Raw genomic sequence first — 20,749 nt, 5'->3', positions numbered from 1 at the left:
AAAAGAAAAAAGATCCCCTTTGAATGGAAAAATTTATAGACAGAATTAGATAAAGACATGAAGGGGAATAACACATAAAAGCATAAAAACTCTTAAAAATACAACAAAGTAAGACTCATCTAAATGCATACACAGTAAGTTGGTGGGGACTGGGCGTTGGCTCAGCCGTTAAGAGAACTGGCTGCTCTTTTAGAAGGCACAGGTGGTTTGGTTCCCAGCTCCAACACGCCAGCTCATAACAAGCTCACAACAGTTTTTAACACTGGTTCCTGGGAATCTCGACCCTATTCTGGGATCCATGAGCTCTGCATGCATATGGTACACATATACACATGCACATAAAACACCTATACATGTAAAATAGAAGTCTCAATACGGGAGCATTTCAGGGGTTGCCAAGAAAGAACAGAATGATGAAGTGTTGGGCCAGATTATTTGTTTGTCCTTGTAAATTAGAGTGTTGGTAACACACATGGGTGGATATCAGTTAAACTGTGGGCTCCTTAAAGTCTGAAGAGTAGTCTTGATGGAAGCAAATTTCCTTCTTCAGGTATCAGGGACCTCTCTGTGAACCATATTCAGCTTTCCTTTTTGTATAATGTACAGACTCATTGTCTCTTGAGACTCCTCAGGTCTTAGTCCTCCAGTGGCTGATGTTTTAGTTGGAGATGTCCCCTAAGTTCATAGGTGTGTAGGAGGCAGTCATGGCACCAAGACTAGTCTAGGCAGAGGCCCATCTTCATACTTTTGAGACCTCCTGAGTACGAATCATCCTGCTGGAGGAAAATGGCTCTGGGAATCCTGGGCACCCCGTTCTGGAACTTCAGAGTTCTCAAACTTGACAGCTGTGAAAGACAGACTTTAGAATTTGATCAACTCACTGGCCTTAAGTTTAGCATCATCAAACCCCATGCTCAGAGCTCAGCTGATGAGCTCTGTCCACAGTCACCAAAGGCAGGTTACCTCTCCATATGCACCTCCCAGCCTTAGATAAGCCCTGCTGCCCCGTCTTTTCCTTTGCCATAATCTACTGCCTCTCCAGGCCTTCCTCACCTAGGGGCAATAGCAGGCCAAATGGAGAGACTCCCTGATGTGGGAATGTTCTCTGACCCCACTGTATCTCAGTTTGTTGGTTTTTTAATTGTTATTTTATGTGTCTGCGTATTTTGTCTGCATGTTTGTCTATGTATCATGTGCATACCTAGTACCTGAAGAGGCCAAAGAGGGTGTTGGATCCCCTGAACTGGTGTTACCAACTGTTTTGACCTACCCTGTAGGTACTGCAAATAGAACCTGGGTCCTCAGCAAGAGCTGCAAGTGCTCCTAACCACTGAGCCATTTCTCCAGCCTCCTGTCACTCACTGTTTTAGCAAGAGATTCTCTCTCAAGATGCTACCTGGCTGCTGCCCCACAACTCATACTGGGTGACAATATGACATATATCTCTACTGCTGACCCATCTATTAGAAGAGCCCACCATTTATTGAGAAACTTTCTGTTTTCCTTTGGCACAGAATAGAGAACACAGAAATTAAGTCAACTACAGCCTATCAGTTTTATTATGTTTGATTACTGAAATGTGTTGCTTTAGAACCAGCCAGATACTGCTACTTACTACACATCATCTTGGGCATGTTGCTCTTTGTAAGGTCTCAGTGGCTTCCCATATAACATGGAGATGTCATGACACCTATAAATGAATAACACTTGAAATGCATAGAGTTGTGCCCAGTATAGACAGAACTCTGAATAAATGTCAGCCTAAAATTAATAACCAAAACTTTTGTACCAAGTACAACTCTCTGGTGTCACTGTCACTGGGTTACCTTAATGGCATCTCCAATTCATTACTTATGAAACAGAGCTGTGCATTTCCCACTTGTACCTGGTGACTCTGAGGTAACTCCTGCTCAGCCACAGCACCTCATGCATCCAGTCACATAAGCCAGGAAAGTGAGAGTGAGGAATCATTCTTTCCACATCAAGGGCCCACACAATCAAATTCCCTCTCCAATGTCATACTCACTTGCTGCTCTGTGACTCTGTCCCTACCACCCCATACTACCTAGTCCAAGACACCATCAACTCTGCCCCAAACTAGAGTAGTCCCTAAACTGGCTTCTGTACTCATCCTTCAAAGCAGTGGTTCTCAACATTCCTACTGCTGAGACCCTTTAATGTTGTGGTGACCCCCAGCCATAAAATTATTTCATTGTTACTTTATAACTCTAATTTTGCTATGGCTACGAACCATAATGTAAATATCTGATATACAATCCCCCAATGGAGTCATGACCCATAGGTTGAGAACCACTGCCTCAAAGCCTTCTTTACATGCAGCCAGGCACAACTTCTCAGTGTGTATGTGAGCATTCAGACCCTTATATCCAGCTATGCCCAGGACTATTAAAATAAGAAATCCCTCAAGATCCAAGGCTATGTTAATTGCCTGGGTAGGATGCCCTAGGGAGGTGCCTCTCCCTTCACTGGGCCTCTCTGCCTCAGGCTCTTCATGCTGACCTCCTTTGATCCCTTGTCCAGCTCTTCTGCTACAGGCCTGGCCTTATTCTGCTGCTTTGCCTGGGTTTGTATTCCCTCTGCTCTTCCTCATCCTGGTTTGTATCTAGTGTCCCCCATTGAGCAAGCTCTCTTGACACAGTTAAATGACCCCCCCCACCCCGGCCCCTTCCCTGCTTCTGTACAGCCTCTCCCATGCTGTCTTGGCATACCTGTACTTTCACTATTTGATGGTAGTTTGCTAATGCTTGTATCTGTCAAAAGACCCAAGCCTCCAAGAGCTCACTTCTCCCCCAACTTTCTTCCTGCTTTACCACAACACACAGTGAGCACTCAAGTCATAGGTGTTCTGTGAATGGGTTTGTATGAAGGAATAGTGTGTTCCACTTCTGTCTTAGTCATTGTTCTGTTGCTGTGAAGAGACACCATGACCTCAGCAACTCTTATAAAGGAAAGTATTTAATTGGTGCTTGTTTATAGTTTCAGAAGTTTAGTCCATTATCATCATGGTGGGAAGCATGGTGGCATGCAGACAGACATGGTGCTGGAGAAAGAGCAGAGATTTCTATATCCAGATTCACAGGTGGCAGGAAGAGAGTGATTCTGGGCCTGGCTTGGGCTTCTGAAACCTCCAAGCCCATCCCTAGTGACACATGTCCTCCAACATGGCCACACCTTCAAACAGTACCACTTCCTGTGAGCCTAGGGGGCCCATTTCATTCAGACCAGCACAGTTTCCCATCTATCTATCATTTGAAGATCAACAATGACTGTTAATTTTTCTCAGGCTCATTGATACTTTCATTGGACAGCTCACCTTCAGCCATGGAAAATATGACATAATCTGAAATTTTACCTTGTGGTTGTAGGCAGCAGATGGCCTTAAGAATTGTTTAATTATTAAATGACATCATCACAAACATGCTCCCTTCCAGACTCTTTTGAAATAGTACAGATGAGTAAATTAGCCAGCTATGTTCACCAAGATAAATTACAAAATAGATATGGACAATTTATTTTAGAATAAATTATGCAAATAAACTGAAGTCTAATTTGGATCAATTGGCTTTGTCACCAGCTTGTCTGTTTCACCTTGAACAGCTTCTCTGCTCAGCTTCCAGCAGTTCCAAAATGTTCAGTGTAAACGCCATTCAAAAAACACAGAACATCAGACAAATTTAAACAAAAATGCAAATGATCCTTGAAACTTACAAGTGGGACATTTATGAAATTTTCCCTCAACAGCTCTTGAGCAAGTATTCCTGGTCGCACACCTGCTGGGGCCCATGAGATAATCCCATTCTGCATGCTCAGGTTTAAGATTTCTTCTCCAGGCTGGGCTGTAGCCAGCACAGTAAATGATTCGTGCAATGGGACTCAGGGGATGTGGAAAATCAATGCCTTACAAAGATGGAGCCTGGGTGGAAGATGGCATTTGCAGCCACCTGGTGAGGGTACGTTTGATGTTTCTCAGACTGAGTGTTAGAGTATAAAGATCCAGGCTGGCTACTGAACCAATTAGCTTGCAAAGCAGCTGCCTTCACTTCTGTTAAGAACATTTCAGATGACACTAAAGACGAATCTAGCTTTAAAGATGAGGGCAGAGGATAAAGAAAAAACAGGGTTTTTGTTTGTTTGTTTCTTTGTTTTTTGTTTTAAGAATTGTGATAGATTTCTCCTTAATGTCTAAACACCTTAGAATGCAAACACTTGAGATGTGGTGCAAAAGGAGGGACATGCAAACTGTGGGCAACACATCACACATGGAATGATGCTGTACTGACCGTGTAATGAGGCACAATGTTTTCTTCACAGTAGTTCTCATGTGGGTGTGAACTTGTGCATGCACATAGTCAATGTGGTATACGTGTTCTTTACACAAAGAGCATGCATAATGCTCAAAAGCCCTCCAAGTATTCCTGTGAGGGCTGGAGAGATGGCTCTGTGGATAAAGGTACCTGCTGCCAAGGCTAATGACCTGAGTATCATACTCAGGATTCACATGGTAGAAGGAGAGAACTGATACCATGGTGGAAGTTGTCCTTTGACCTTTACTCATGTGCTGTGACGTGTGGACACACTCTTGAGTACACACACACACACACACACACACACACACACACACACATGATAAACATAATTAAAAAAATATTCTGGTCCTCCCTGGCCATCATATCTGAGCACTTCACGAGTTGGAGTAGAAACCACCCTGGCCACCCTTGTGTTGATGCTAAATGGATGATAAAACATGTTCTGTTACGCTTTGGACTCCAGCCTGCTGCTGAATTTTTAAGGGAATGAATGCTATAATACTTGGGAATCAAGTGAATCACACTTACTTTTTCAGCCAGAAAACAGAGTTGTCTCTCCAAGCAGGCAGTAGACATTGCCAAAAGAAAGGGCTGCTGACTTGGGGACTGAGCCTCTGTTCTGGTTTCACAAAACACCTTCTGCCATCTGTGGAGACTATTTCTTTGCAGTGTGTTATGTTGCTCTCCTCATCTCCTCAATCGCTGAAGAGTAAGTACCCTGGGGATGAGGCAGCTTTTTGAGCTCCCTCTGCTGCCTTAGCACAGGCAGTCTTGGATGGTAATGTCAAGCCAGATGTCACAGGACTCTGCGAGTGATTCAGGGATCAGATGATCTGGCTGTAGGCTCAGGAGATTCTTCATTCATCCCATCTCTTTCTAGAAGCTTCAAGACCAAGAGCAGGGCCCACTTATCTGTTAGACTTCTAGGAAATGGGTCTGCAGGCCTGGCCCCTTGTCTGCCTGTCCATGTCCTCTCCTTCAGGATGTCCTTTTCAGGGTCATATTCTTGATTTCAAGGTGGATGCTCAAGGCCATGATCACTGAAGCTGTAACTGGGTATGTGACAGTACTCTCACATAACCAGGTTGGTGAAAGGTGCCTGAAGGTATGTTCTTGTTCCCACTCTTCTCTGAATCCTCTATCTAGACACCAGGAAAAGTCCTACCATGGCAGCGATGACCTGCAGGGTAATGGTGCTGGCAATGGTATGACTACATTAGAGAAGCCCAGCTCCATTTGATTTGCCGTTTCCTTTGCATCCTGTTCATAATAGCTAGACATCATCTGACATTACGGACCAGTGCCAGTCACAGAGGTGACATCCAGTCCTTGTCCCTGGTGATAGAGGCTGATGGAAGGTCAGCCACGGCTGATGTTTTATAATCCTTAGCCCAGAGCATCTGCCTCACAGGACAGTGTACTTCCCCTGTCCTTCCTTCTTCCAGCATCACAGCTGTCCCTTCTGAAGGACTTCCCCTCCACTCCTACCAAGTGCCTTTTCTCATTTTGCTTTTTCACAGTTTTCTAGCTTCTGCTCACAACAGACCAGCGGGACAGGTGTTGATGCTTCTCTGTTGCACATGAAGGGACAGAGGCTCAGGGAGCTGTATCAAATGTTGGAGCTGAGATAAAGCGAGGATGTTATGATGAGAAGGCCTACGCTCTTTCAACTGCTATGTGGAGGCTCTCTTATGAGTGTTCATATAAGTAACTTACTGTTCATTTTTTAATCATAGAAAGAATAAGTCATTTCTGAAAATGATAGAAAAGTATACAAAAGACCTTACAATCCCCTATAATCCTGTCTTCTAGAGGCAATCACTGTTGATGCAGACTGGACACACAGACCTCAGCGTCTATCTTGCTTTCACTAAAGGGATGTCAGTTTCCTAGGCTGTTTCTCTCATGGGGATGAGGTGGGAAGAATTATATATGTTCTGGTAGTTATTAAAGGAAATATTTCTAAAGATTTTAGCCCACCAAGGGAAGCAGTGTAAACTTGCTAGTGTTATGACCTACTTTGAGCTTTTCAAGGTCCAAGTAATTATTTTAAACTCACTGTGATTGCTGAATTATTTTCACCACATGAGCAGGTCTCATTTGGCTGCATTCTTTTATTTCTTTGTACTATTAAATGAATATCTTTCTGCCTCACCAGGAGTTGAATATTTGGATTGTCTTCCTCATTTTGACTCTTATAAATTGTTTTGGGGTTTGTGGGGTGAGGAGAGGACATGAGAGTTGGGGGACTTCATCTTTATCTGCAACATACTATTTCATTTTAAAAACATGTGAAAGAAATATAAAGCAAAATGATAAGCCATTAATATTTATTGACTCTGACAGGTAAGTACACAGGGCCTGACCTTATTTTCTGAGCTGTTTGTAAATGTGTGATGGTTGATTATTTAACACTTAAGTATTATTAACCCAGGATGAATGTTATTGTACACAGAGCTTTGCACATTTACAGGGCTGTGTTCTCAGCAGGGAGTCTAAAGTGGCTAAAGCTGGGGTGAAGTTCTACCACTAAGTTCATTAGAAGGGTCAAGCATTGATTTTTAGCCTCTGTTTCTGTGTTCTTGTCAATTGTGGTTTCCATCATTTTGAAATATTATTTGCAACAGGTAGAAGAATTGTGTTTTGAAATTGACTCTGGAGTGAGTTACTTTTTTGGTCATGACACAGTATCTGAAGAGAAGCACCTTCAGGAAGGGAGGGTTTATTTGGCTCTCTGTCAGAAGAGAGACAGTCCACCATGGTGGGGGAAAGCACATGAGGTCAGGAAGCTGAGTATGAACAAGCCCACCTTCCCCAGTGAATCTAGACTTCTAGTAAAGCTTAAAGGTTCCACATCTTTCCCAAACACGGCCATCAACTGGGAACCAAGTGTTCAAACACATGGTCCTTCACCGACATTACACATCCAATCAAAGTAGGTGTTTTCTTGGTTTTTCTTTGTAATTTGTCAGTGACCCTCAATGTTAAAGATATTAAATCTTGATTTGGATTATTCACAGAAAATAGCATGCTGAATGCTACAATTCATTCCTTGCCATGTCTCTGTCTCTGCCTTCAGACCTGCAGTGGAAGTCTGGACACATGGCTGAGAGCCTCACCAACATGCCCCGGCACTCACTCTACATCATCATTGGAGCCCTCTGTGTGGCCTTTGTGCTCATGCTCATCATCCTGATTGTGGGTATCTGCCGCATCAGCCGCATTGAATACCAAGGCTCCTCCCGACCGGCCTATGAGGAATTCTACAACTGCCGCAGCATTGACAGCGAGTTCAGCAATGCCATCGCATCCATCCGGCATGCCAGGTAAGCTCTGGGGGTCTGCCGTGAGGGAGACATCACATCTGGGCTCCAGGGTTATGCTATCATTAAGACTTCACAGCCATAAGGGAGGGTTTTCAAAAATAAAACATGAGCTGAACAAGATACTGAAGACAGGTTCTAGCCCATTTCATGAGCAGCCCTTTAAACCTGTGGCTAGTTATGTTTACATTGAATATATTCATTCATCTAATTTGTATTGATCTGCAAGTGTACACATATGATTCTTCTTCACTGCATTGGACATTTTTTAAAAATATGTATCTGTGTGTGCATGTGTATGTATGAATGTCTGTGCATGTCATTGTGTGTGTGTGTGTGTGTGTGTGTGTGTGTGTGTGAGAGAGAGAGAGAGAGAGAGAGAGAGAGAGAGAGAGAGAGAGAGAAGGCCCAAGAGCAACCTGTGCCATCCTGAGACACTGTCTAGTTCCATTGAGACAGGCAGGGTTTCTCAAATTAGAGACCTGGAGCTCACCAATTAGGCCGGATTGGCCAGCCAGTATGCCCTAGGAATCCTTCTGTCTCTACCCTCCCCAGTGCTGGGATTACAGGCCCATCCACCATGTCTAGCATTTTTAGGTGGGTTCTGGGATAGAAATTAAGTCCCGTGTGTGGCAAGGCAAGTGTTTTACTGAGACATTCCCTCAGCCTGATAATTTCTTTCTTGCTTTTAAAGCAGTTAATATGAATATAGACTATCCTCTTGGATTCCAGTGTCTACAAAAGTCATGATGAATCACTGTCATCTGATGCTTAGAGTTTGTGTTTTGGAATTCAGTGTCCTTTCCTGGAGGAAATTCAGGAATTGGTGTGTGAGAGGGAGAGAGAAGCATAGTGTAATTGAAAGTGTCATTACTACACTCCCTGACTATATTCCATCCAGGTCACTCAGCCTTCCACAAGTGCAGTTCCCTCCACTCTTCCTCCTTAAAGGACATGGCAACTGTCAAATTACAGATATTATTCTATAAATAGATAGCTACATATTTACTTCTCCCAGATCTGTCTATGGTGTCGGTCTAGAAGATCAGCTAATAGCTCACTGACTTTTGTAAGGGATGCCATTACAAAATTAGTAGCAAAATTACTTCTTATGAGTTGATGGAATAATCTGAAACATACAATTCAGAAAGTCATGTACTGAGTTTAGTTTTTAAAAATGAAGATACATTTTAGGTTTTATTCGTGTGTGTGTGTGTGTGTGTGTGTGTGTGTGTGTGTGTGTGTGTATACATGAGTGTACATGTGCATGTGTGAAGATGTACATAAAACCCACAGAGGGTGTTGTATCCCCTGGAGCTAGAGTTACAGGTGGTTTGGAGCTGCCTGGAACCAAACTCCAGTTCTCTGTGAGAGCAGCAAGGGCTCTTAACCACGGAGACATTTCTCCAGCTCCCTGGAATTGGTATTGAGAGCAGGCCTGTGGAAACTATTGGCAGTATTATTTTTATTAGGATGATGTATCAGTAAAGACACAGCAGTCCCCAAATCTGTAGAGTGGCAGCAAAAGATAAGAGCTTAGAGTCTTCTTCCCCCAAAGGAAGTCCCCAAATCCAAGTTTCACACCTTACAGTGACTGTTGCAACAGAAACAGGAATAGAGCCTGGTTCCAGAGAGAGGATCCAGAGATGTGAATTTGGATGACTTGGAGCATCTGCCCCAATGCCTCACCAGGAGCTGCACCCTGGGGTACTTGTGGCTGTGAGGGAGAGGAACCAGTAGACTCAGGACCCACCTCATGGCTACTCACCTAGATGCTTCCTCTCAGGGTCAGCTCAGGCAACTCAGTTTCCAGGAAGCCCAGGACCAATCCACACAAGCCCCACTGTTTATTTGAGTCTCTCCTTTCAGTTCTGCCTCTCCAACAGGTCTTGGCACAAAGCTAATGTCACTAAAATCTGAAGTCTGACAGGAAAGGATGACCTCAGTTTGTATTGGCATAGTATGTTTTATCTTATCTGAATCCCCAGTACTAGCTCAGTGTTGGTCGCAGGCAACAAGACTAGTTCCAGTATCTTAAATTGCTGGGCTGGAGGCAGAGGATGCAAAAAAGAGTGGAGAACGAACCAGTTTCTTTGGTGCTGAAGTCTCCTCTCTCTCTTGTGCTCCCAGAAGAGCTTAGCTCATTGGGAGAAGCAAGCCTTATACTTGGATGTTTGGGAGACCCAGAAATAAGAGTCTCTCTCTCTTGGAGGATCTGTGGCTAAATTCCTTTGTAATCCCCCTAAGTGGACAAATATGGCATTTCAGACCCAGATAATTTGAGAGGGATGCTGTGGAACATGATGCTTATACAGTTCTCTGGGAAGATAACTGAATACTCAGGCAGGCAAGAAGGGGTGTGATAGCATTCACAAACCTGATTCCTATTGGTTGCCCATAGTTATCAAAATTCACAGTGCATAATTAGCCACCAGCCTCCAGTGTCCTTTAGTAAGTACAGAGGAAACATGAAGGCCACAACTTTCCAGGAATCTAGAATTCAGGTTAAGTTCTTGTCTGAAGGGCCCCCCTGCAGCTTACAACCTGATCTGCAGCCTGTCTCAAGGAGGCTGTAGCCAGACCTCTGGCAAATTGGCTTCTTTGTTCTCTGTTCCTGGAAACTCTAGGAAGAGCTTGGCCACACTTAGTCCTTTTGACGTTCCCTTTTCTCTAGTTTCCAAGCACGGACTGTAGCAAATGCCCATTTCACACGCTGCTTCTTGGATGCTAGCCTGGAAGTGATACTGAGTTGGAATGACCACAGCCCAGTGGCCACACAAGATACATTCCAAATGGGTCACCTAAAATGTTCATGAGGGACCAAGAAAACATCTGGTGTCTCTGATGTCAGCTATCAGCTGGATTGAGAAGGCATTTTCTCTTATTTGTTCCAGAAGCCACCTGTTCCACAGCTGCTTTGTTTATACTCAGGTAGCAGAGCGATTGTCACTATCAACAGGGGCAGACACATGGCTCACCACATCTGGACAGTGAGGTCACCTCTTGGTGCCTGGGTCTACCACCTAGAAGTGTTTACCCACAGAAAACAGGAGAAAGAGAACACAAAGACATTCTCTTGTCCTCAAATAACAAACTTTCAGATTCAGGCCTTGCTTATAATCAAATCCACCTGACATTCTTTATGGTGATGTTTTGACTGCTTTTAGGGGACACTGAGCTAGGACAATGTGTTTTTTTTTTTTCCTTATTTATGACTGGCAGTAGTATCTTTTGTTCCTTCAGAGAATGAGTTAGATGCACAGGACTTATTACCAAGTGTGTTTAAGATACTGATGTGGGGCTGAAGAGATGGTTCAGAGGTTAAGAGCACTGACTGTTCTTCCAGAGGTCCTGAGTTCAATTCCCAGCAACCACATGGTGGCTCACAACCACCTGTAATGATGCCCTCTTCTAGCCTGCAAGGACACATGCAGGCAGAACACTGTATACATATTAATAATAAATTTTTAAAAAAGATACTGATGTGACATTGATAGTATTTGTACTGAGACTAACTAGGGTGGGCCACCTGTAGCCCATTGGCTGCATAAGGCTTAGGAGAGCTATAAATGCAGTCCAATACAAAATTGTAAACTTAAAATACTATATATATATCCCTTTTTGTTGTTTTTTTTTTGTTTTGTTTTGTTTTTTTGTAAATTGTGTGGTTCTTGAGTGTGAACTTTGTAGGTGAAAATGTAGTACAGAGAAGTGAAAAGGTAGGATACCTCTCTTGAGAGCCTCTGGAGTGGCCAGGATTTAGAAAACACAAGACCAGTTCTGGGGAGCAAAGGAGATATGAAAGGCAGCTAACATTTCAGCATGATTTTTAATAGAAATTCATTCACCACCTTGAGAGGTCAAGGAAAGTCTTGTCTCAGCTTATGGGTGCTTACAAACCTTAGTGTCTGTAACAGACATACTGTTTTAGCTTCCATATGTAGATCCTGCACTTGGGATTTAACTTTGTAGCTCATTCGAGGAATCAGAGTTTACACTAATTAGGAAATTGAAGTACAGGGATGTCAGCTCCCGATGGTCTACTCTTCTTGTCTTAGGAGTGTTAGTCTGACCTCCACTAGATTTGTCACCAGCGTGACCCAGGCAGATGACTTCATTGACATTGTGCCACATAACCAAGTGAGTCTAGATATAAGGCAGGATGCCCTGTTTATTCATCCTCTTTGCATGTGTGCAAGGAGTGGGCCTAGCCTTTTTGGCTGTCATGCTCAGGGAACCTACAACACTCTTTCTCAAACTTTCCTTATTGGTCTTCAGCTCCATGGTGACACTGGAGTTCTCAGTCATTTGAATTACTGCTTGTTAAAACATGGCACAAAACGGAGACATTTAGTTTTCCAGATTTTAAGAAGACAGATTCTTTTTCAAATGGAAACCACATAACAAGTGGCTTTAAGGGTTGCATTGAATCTGTTCAGTTGTTCCCATTGCCAAACAATTGATTAATCAGCTAATGAATGTGATTTATTCTCACATCAAAGTTCCTACAGGAAAGCATCCCAGGGCCACTGGGGCTAGGCAGGGGAACTTTGAGTTGTTGCTTTTCTTCTAAATCATCACTGCTATTACAAATGTATCTAGCTAGTTTATGAAAAATAATTTGTCAAAATTTTCTACCACAGAGTAGTCTCCTCTGTTTTCACTTGGGAAAAAGTATAGAATTTAACAATTGTTACAGTGTGGCCACTTTTCCTATCCTAGAATTGCATGGGCCTTATCCAGGCAGATTAAAGGCTATATGCTGAGGTCCGAACCCACATCAGTGTTGGCACAGTTTGTGGGTGTTCAGTAAGGCCTTGCAATCCAGAAACAGTTCTACTTAGGGCCTTTTTAAATATTGTAATGGTCACTGTGGGTCAGTGTTGGCAGAATGCATTAACTCTGGCCCTGAGTTTTACATGGTGCCCACTTTGTGCTCTTGAAGGCCAGTCAGTCTTGAGTTAATTGGAAAGAAACTGATGAAAGTTTAAAAATCCAAGATCATTTCAGGCATAGTGGCAACTACACCTGGAATCCCAGGACTTGAGAGGCCGAAGCAGGAAGATTATGGTTGTAGAATATGATTTTAAGGTGTGTTCCTTTTGTTTATGTTGCATTTGTTTAACTCTGTGAAGCTGTGACTGTCTAAAAACCCTGGTCTAATAAAGAACTGAATTGCCAATAGTGAGGCAAGAGAAAGGATAGTCAGTGTTGGCATGCAGAGAGAATATATAGAAGGAGAAATCTGGGAGGAGAAAAAGAAGTAGACAGAGAAGGAGGAGGACTCTAGGGGCCAGCCACCCAGCTACACAGCAAGCCATAAAGTAAGAGTAAGATTTACAGAAGTAAGAGAATGGGAAAAGCCCAGAGGCAAAAGGTAGATGGGATATGTTAAGGAAAGCTGGCAAGAAATAAGCCAAGCTAAGGATAGGCATTCATAATTAAGAATAAGCCTCTGTGTGTGATTTATTTGGGAGCTGGGTGGTGGGTCCCCCCAAAATAACAGAAACAACAATTCACTATGAGTTTGAGGCCAGCCAGAACTGTATAGTAAATCCCAGACCAGCCTAGGCTATAGAGCGAGATCTTGTCTTGAACCCATCCATTTCCAACCCCCAAATCTTGCTTGAAGAATGCTCTCTTTCTAATTCCCCACTTGCGCCTACTTTTTACCTTTGTATGTGAGAAAGCCAACATTCAAAAGGTAGCAAAGATATAGAGAAGAGGGTGGAGGGAGGAAGCCATGGTAGATAAGCCCCTCTGACTCCTTCAGGACCCATCTTAACCTTTTCAAAATTTAAGGTAGTTGTTTTTGAAATCTCTTTTTAATGAGCCTAGTTGGAAGTAAAATAATTTATAGAAGAAGAAGAAACAATGGTAGGTTCCCATGGAAGACTTTAAACTGTTTCACTCCAGAGGCTTTGGGGAAAGTGAGCTCTCTAGTGGGAAGAGACCACCTAGAAGTTGAACTGGCCATGTTTTAATAATTACTCTCTGAAGACTGGTTTGGCAGAAAGTCTTGCTCTTGGAGTTTTGACTCCTTTGGCTTCTGGGCATCAGTCCTGCTGCTGAGGAGACACTGATATGCATAAATCTGTTGGGACAACAGCTTGGTACTCAGAGAAAAAGAATGCTCCTGGAGGCTGAGAGAACTGAAGAGCAGGATTTGATGGCAAGCTGAGGCAGCATTTGTGGACAAACACTTCAGTGTTTTAGGTCATTGCTTTTTGTGTTGGGATTTCAGATGACCTCAGAGCCTTTACAGTTTACTCCCTCCAAGACCCCAGGAGAAAGGCTGTCTGAGTGCTACTCAGGGACCATTGTCATTTTGTATGCTAGTCATGAGAGAGGATGTAAAACAAAACTATCTTTATTTTTCTTTAAGACCCCAGATATTTATGGGTCTTAAAGAAAAAGAAAAAGAGAAATCGATACATGTTTTCTTAAATCTGGTGTGGCACTGTCCTGCCTGATTTAATTTGGATGTTTTAACATTAATCCATTTTGTCTCCTGAACTAAAGACTAATGTTTATTTCCCTTCAGTGTTAATATCAGGATGCCTTAAGTTTTTTTTACATGCTAAAAAAATATACTTTAGAGTGTTGTTATAGTTCCATTAGATTCTTGAATGTTATTTTTTGAATGTATGTGACTATACATATATGCTTATATGAGTGTATATGTGCTGTATGTAGGTATGTGAGTATATGTGTGTGTGTGTGTTGTATGTAGTTGATGCATGTGTATGTTGTATGTAGGTATGTGTGAGTATGTGTGTGTGTTATGTGTAGGCCAGAATTCCATGTGCAGCTACTTTCTTGGCTGTTCTGCCTATTAATTTTTGAAACAGGGTCTTTCACTGAACCTAGAGCTCACCTCAGCTCAACAACTGGCTAGGCTGAGTGGTCAGTAAGACCTGGGATCCATCTGTTCCCCTCCTTGTCTCCAGTACTGGGTTGTACCAGCACCACTGCCCCAGGTTTTACATGGGCACAGGAGGACCAAGCTTAGGTCCTCATGTATATGCAGCAGGTACTTGTGGAAATTACTCTTAACACTCACCTTTAATAGAACTTGGAGTACAATACTCATATAACCAGAACCCTCTCTGACTGTGATTTCAGGTTTGGGAAGAAATCTCGGCCTGCGATGTACGACGTGACTCCTATTGCCTACGAGGATTATAGCCCCGATGACAAGCCCTTGGTCACACTGATTAAAACAAAAGATTTGTAATCTTCTTTTTTTTTGGATTATTTTTCAAAAAAGATGAGATACTAAGATCATTTAAATATTTTTAAGAAAATTAAAAAGCTTAAGAAATTTAAAATGTTAGCTGCTCACGAGTTTTCAGTAGACTACCGAAGAACTAAGGTTCTGCAGCTTTTAGTTTGAAAAAAGTATTTAAAAAAAAAAAAACCAGAATTTGTGAAATCCATAGACCATGTTTTAATGTACCTTCAGCTCTCAACACTGTCTGCTTCAACAAGTATGGGCTCTTTTGATAGTAGAACAGATGGACTTCTGTGGTTGTTACAGAGTAAGTCTTACATAAGAAGAGTTTCTTTTTGACGTGTGAGTGCTGGCTTTCTAGGTAGAGTTAGGAAAATAAGTAGAGTATGATGCATAATTAAAAGTATACTCGTTACTTACTATGATGTGCCGTCTGAGATGTCTGTTTTGTGAAAAAGAAAACTAGTTAAATTTATTATTCCTAACCTGAATGAAATTAGCCTCTGCCTTATTCTGTGCATGGGTAAGTAATTTACTTTTTGTACCGTTTTGTTGAATTCTGAGGAAATGTTGTTCTTTCAAGTTTTAGTCATTTTTGTAACAATCCTTGACCTTGACCTTGTAAACACAAACAAGGAAGGGGCCTAGGGAGGCAAATACTGATCAGTTTCAAACAATTTTTTTTCTTTTAAAAATCAAGTGTTTTTCTTTTTAATTGTAGTGGATTAAATTACATTGCAGGTGTTTCTTGCTAAGAGGTAGTGACATATAAGAGGTGCTGGGCCCTTCTGTAGTGTTTCTCATAGTGCACCTTTATTTATTCCCAAGACATTTTTGTGGCTGTATTTGATTGATATGTGCTTCTTATGATTCTTGCTAATTTCAAAGAATATTGAATAAACGTTAGCAGGGCGAGGATCTACTTGTCTCATTCTTTGAAAATTAACCTAAAATGTTTCAGATATGATATTGGCTGCCAACCCATCCAAATTTGACATTTAAAAAGCCTGAGGGACAGCTTGGATATAGTTTGAATGTATCTCTAAGAAGTTTGTGTGTTAAAGATATGATCTCCAAGAATTGACATGGGACCATTAAGAGGGTGGAGGCCTGGGTTGAAGTCATTAAGTTTGGGAGCTGCCTTTAAAAAGGACTAAGGTAGTTCTCATGAAAACCTGTTATAAGACAGTTCAAATCCTGAGTGTGTCTCTGGCTTCCTTTATGACACCATGACTCCCAGCATTAAGACACTACCATGATTCCTTCACAGAAGGCTACCTGATCTTAGAATTTGAGCCTCTCAAATTAAGCTAAATAAGTCTGTCTTTCTTTATAAAACTAGCTCACTCAGATATTTTGTTTTATGACTCACACAGCATCTCTATGGATGCTAGGGCCATTCTCTGCACTCTGTGAATCTTTATTACTTCCTGGTGGTTGGTACTGTTTGTCAACATGAAGAGTGGGATGAGAATCAGAGAAATTCTTGTTTAAAGCCATGAATCTACATTGAATGAATCTATATGAAATGGAGGTTGTGTCAATGTTGAGGGACCTGAAATCCAAGGATCTGTCCATTCATCATAATGGGCAGGTACCTCAAGAAATATCTTTCCTGCTGCTCTCTTTTGTAGGTGGAATGGAATTGCCCCCAGAGAATGGCTCCTCACCCTTAGAAACGTGAAGGCAGTTTAGAGTCTCTCTGCACCCATTTTCACTCCTCTCCAATCCCTGCATTGAAGTCCCACTATCATTTTCAGTGGAAAAAATGCATCTTTAGCTTGACATGGAACCATTTGCTAAGGTCAAAAGACATCTGGAAATCAGGTGCAAGGGTGGGCATTAAGGAAAAAGTAATTTCAGATGCTTCTCCATCCCTCTCTACTCTCAGAACATCTGTCCCTAATCCGACAAATGGCTTAGCAGCACACCTACACTCTAATTATTAAACAATGCAGTGTAATATGCTACCATTCTAAGTGTTTGGAAATAAAATAAGAATAAAATATTAACTCTCTTAGTTACATAACTTCTGGAAACATACTGCAGAGTTGTTTTATATAAAGCCACCTGGATGGATGAAAGGAGAGGGCTTGGCAATGCTGACTTAAAACAACTCCATTTCTCTTGATTTCTCCAGGGTGCTCCAGGGCAGTGTCCGTAGGGCTGCATGTCCTCTCAGGTCATTTTCGCCCTCTCTGATTTTTAAAACTATCTGTGTCTCTCTATCTCTGTCCCTCTGTGGCTGTCTCTGTCTCTATCTCCCTGTCTGTCTGTATGCTGTAGGCAAGTGTGTGCCTGTGCATGTGGAGGCCACAGAAAGGTATCAGGTGTCCTGCTCTTTCATCCTCCACCTTTTGCTCTTGAGACAAGTTCTGGAGCTCACCAATGTTTTGGTAGGCTGGCCATCCAGCAAGCCCCAGGGATCCTCCTGTTACACCCTCTGGCAGCACTGGCCTTATGGGAAAGTGAGGCCATACCTTGCTCTTACCTGGTTGCTGGGGATCCAAACTCAGGTTCCTCATGCTTAAACAGTAAGTGCTTTTGCCCACTGACCCATCTCCCCAACCATGACAGATACTCACTTCACTGAGCACTAGTTCTGGGTTGGGCAGATATGAACAGCAAAAGCCACAGGAAAGAATTCTCGCTTCCAAGTCTTGCTTACTTCATACCAGACCTTTGTTTAGTAAGCATATACATATATAATTACCCATCTAAGAACATACTGAAGGGAGATGAACTCTGATCTGTGGCAATGTATTTATAGCAGAGTAAATTAAAACTTTGCTTTAATCGTTTACTTGAAATGGCTTTGGGCAAGTAACTGTGTGTGCTTAAGCCTCACAATTTGGAAAAGAGATTTTGATAATGATCAAGCAGATTGCATGCATATTGTGTTCCCACCTGCAGTGTAGGTGAAGCATTCAGCATGTCTGCTGTTATTATGGTTGCTCGTGCTCTCCTTTTTAGATATGGCTATTATCACAAAGTAGGTTAATGCACCCTTTTTGATGATAAGCGCTTACGGCCCACAGTGTGTTCTGATATGCTCACAGTGCTATAGTAGGGAGCATCTTCTCTAAGGTCTCAAGTCCTCCAGAGCCACACTGAATCTGTCACTCTATACCACTCGTGAAGTCAGCATTTGATAAGCCAGACAAACTGTGGTTGGGGCTGGAGGAGCTTTTGATGGCTTCTGACTTCATGGAGCCAAATCAACCTTGTTCTATTCATATGCTCCCACAAAGCTGTGTGGACAGTTAAAGCTCTAGTCTACAAATGGTACAGCAGTATCTCACAATGCTGTATAGACAGTCATAGCTCTAGTCTACAAATGGTGCAGCAGTGTCTCCAGCTTGGGGCGGGGGGAGGCGCAGGGGTGTGTGTCTAAGTTCGCCTTTCTTGAAGTGAAATGGAAGAGATGCACACCAGTAAGTTGCTCTTCAAGGTCCTTGGCAATTGGGTGCTCATTTCTTGCTATATCTACAGTCTCCACTTAGCACAAGGAGGCTTAGAATTTCTGTTCTCAGATTACCAACCTTTATCTTTGTCAAATAGTCATTCTACCTTAGTGGTTTCTGTTTAATTCCATGAGGCTATGTGTATAAATCATAATTTATTTATGAATTATTTGGTCTGGTTATCTTCTCCACCAGAACTGGGGGTCTGGTTAGATCCTTTCCTCAAATGATGTTCTACAGCAAGCTTTAAAAAATTTTTAGGCACAAGTGCATTGAATTAGAATTTTTAATTATGATAGATTTTATAGTTTATTAACAGGGACAGATGTGAAGGCCTACAGCACAGAAAAATGTCTGCTAACTAATTGGAAAGTTTTAAGTAGCTATTCATAACCACTCTGTATTGTAGGCTGCCTCTACCCCAGCCATTTCTTGACCCCCTGTGGTATTGTGTTCCCCACAATATTGTGCACCCTAATAAATTTATCTGGGGTCAGAAAACAACCAGCCACTAGAACAAAGCCAAAAATGGTGGCTAGGAAATGGGTCAGAGCAAGCCATAGCAGAAGTTGGGCAGTGGTGGTGCACGCCTTTAATCCCAGCACTTGGGAGGCAGAGCTAGCCGGATCTCTCAGTTTAAGGTCATTTTAGAAACAGCTAAGCATGGTGACCCACACCTTTAATCCCAGGGAGTGCCGACAGAAAGCAGAAAGGTATATAAGGCCTGAGGACCAGGAACTAAGTTAGTTAAGCATTTGATTAGTTAAGCATTTGGCTGGAGAAGCATTCAGGCTTTGGAGCAACACAGTTCAGCTGAGATTCATTCTGGATGAGGACTCAGAGGTTTCCAGTCTGAGGAAACAAGACCAGCTGAGGAACTGGTGAGGTGAGGTAGTTGTGGCTTGTTCTGCTTCTCTGATCTTCCAGCGTTCACCACAATAACTGGCCTCAGGTTTGATTTTATTAACAAGTACCTTTAAGAATCCTACTACATCAATGTTCATGAGGGAGATCGGTCTGTAGTTCTCTTTCTTTGTTGCATCTTTGTTTGGTTTAGGAATCAGGGTAATTGTAGCCTCATAGAAGAAGTTTGGTAATATACCTTCTGCTTCTATTGTGTGGAATAATTTGAAGAGTATTGGTATTGTCTTCTTTGAAGATCTGGTAGAATTCTGCAGTGAAACCATCAGGTCCAGGGCTTTTTTGGTTGGGAGACTTTTAATGACTGATTCTATTTCCTTAGGGGTTATTGGACTATTTAAATGGTTTATCTGGTCTTGATTTAACTTAGGTATGTGGTACCTATCCAGAAAATTATCCATTTCTTGTAGATTTTCCAGTTTTGTGGAGTAGAGGTTTTTGAAGTATGACCTGATGATTCTCTGGATTTCCTCATTGTCTGTTGTTATGTTCCCCTTTTCATTTCTGATTTTGTTAATTTGGATGCTCTTTCTCTGTCTTTTGGTTAGTTTGGATAAGGGCTTGTCTATCTTGTTGATCTTCTCAAAGAACCAACCCTTTGTTTCATTAATCCTTTGTATTGTTCTCTTTATTTCTATTTTATTGATTTCAGCTCTCAATTTGATAATTTCCTGGCGTCTGTTCCTCCTGGGAGACTTTGCTTCTTCCTGTTCAAGGGCTTTCAGGTGTGCTGTCAAGTCACTAGCATGAGATTTCTCCAGCTTCTTTATGTGGGCATTCAGTGCTATGAATTTCCCTCTTAGCACTGCTTTCATAGTATCCCATAGGTTTGGGTATGTGGTGTATTCATTTTCATTGAATCTGTTGAGATTTGCTTTGTGGCCAAGTATGTGGTCGATTTTAGAGAAGGTTCCATGGGGTGCTGAGAAAAAGGTATATTCTTTTTTGTTTGGGTGGATGTTCTGTAGATATCGATTAAGTCCATTTGAGCCATAACATCAGTTAAGTCCTTTATGTCTCTGTTAAGTTTCAATTTGGCCAATCTGTCCAGAGGTGAAAGTGGGGTGTTGAAGTCTCCCACTATTAATGTGTGGGGTTTTATATGTGATTTAAGCTTTAGTAATTTTTTTTTACATATGTGGGTGCCCTTGTGTTTGGGGCATAAATGTTCAGAATTGAAACATCATCTTGGTGGATCTTTCCTGTGATGAGTATGTAATGTCCTTCATCATCTCTTTTGATTGATTTTAGTTTGAAGTCTATTTTGCTGGATATTAAGATGGCTACACCAGCTTGCTTCTTAAGATCATTTGATTGGAAAGTCTTTTCCCAGCCTTTTATTCTTAGGAGGTGTCTATTTTAGAATTTGAGTGTGTTTTTTTTATGCAGCAGAAAGATGGGTCCTGTTTTCATATCCATTCTGTTAGTCTGTGTCTTTTTATAGGTGAATTAAGTCCATTGATATTAAGGGATATTAAT

The 20,749-nt window shown here is 42.0% G+C and overlaps 1 protein-coding gene across 1 annotated transcript in view; it reads left to right on the top strand.

Annotated features, from left to right (window-relative positions):
• The window catches only part of Dner (delta/notch like EGF repeat containing), a 336,946-nt gene extending 321,143 nt beyond the window's left edge, over nt 1-15,803 (top strand). Inside the window, exons 12-13 of the mRNA XM_036173515.1 lie at nt 7,408-7,654; nt 14,777-15,803. Of these exons, the coding sequence (XP_036029408.1) occupies nt 7,408-7,654; nt 14,777-14,888 (359 nt within the window). The 3' untranslated portion in view covers nt 14,889-15,803. The remainder of the gene's footprint in view (nt 1-7,407; nt 7,655-14,776) is intronic.
• Nucleotides 15,804-20,749: the final 4,946 nt, after the last annotated feature.

The sequence above is a fragment of the Onychomys torridus genome, chromosome 23 (genome assembly GCF_903995425.1).
Source record: "Onychomys torridus chromosome 23, mOncTor1.1, whole genome shotgun sequence".
Lineage (NCBI taxonomy): Eukaryota > Metazoa > Chordata > Mammalia > Rodentia > Cricetidae > Onychomys > Onychomys torridus.
The sequence above is the reverse complement of the archived record's forward strand: the minus strand, read 5'-3'. Positions and strand labels throughout refer to the sequence as shown.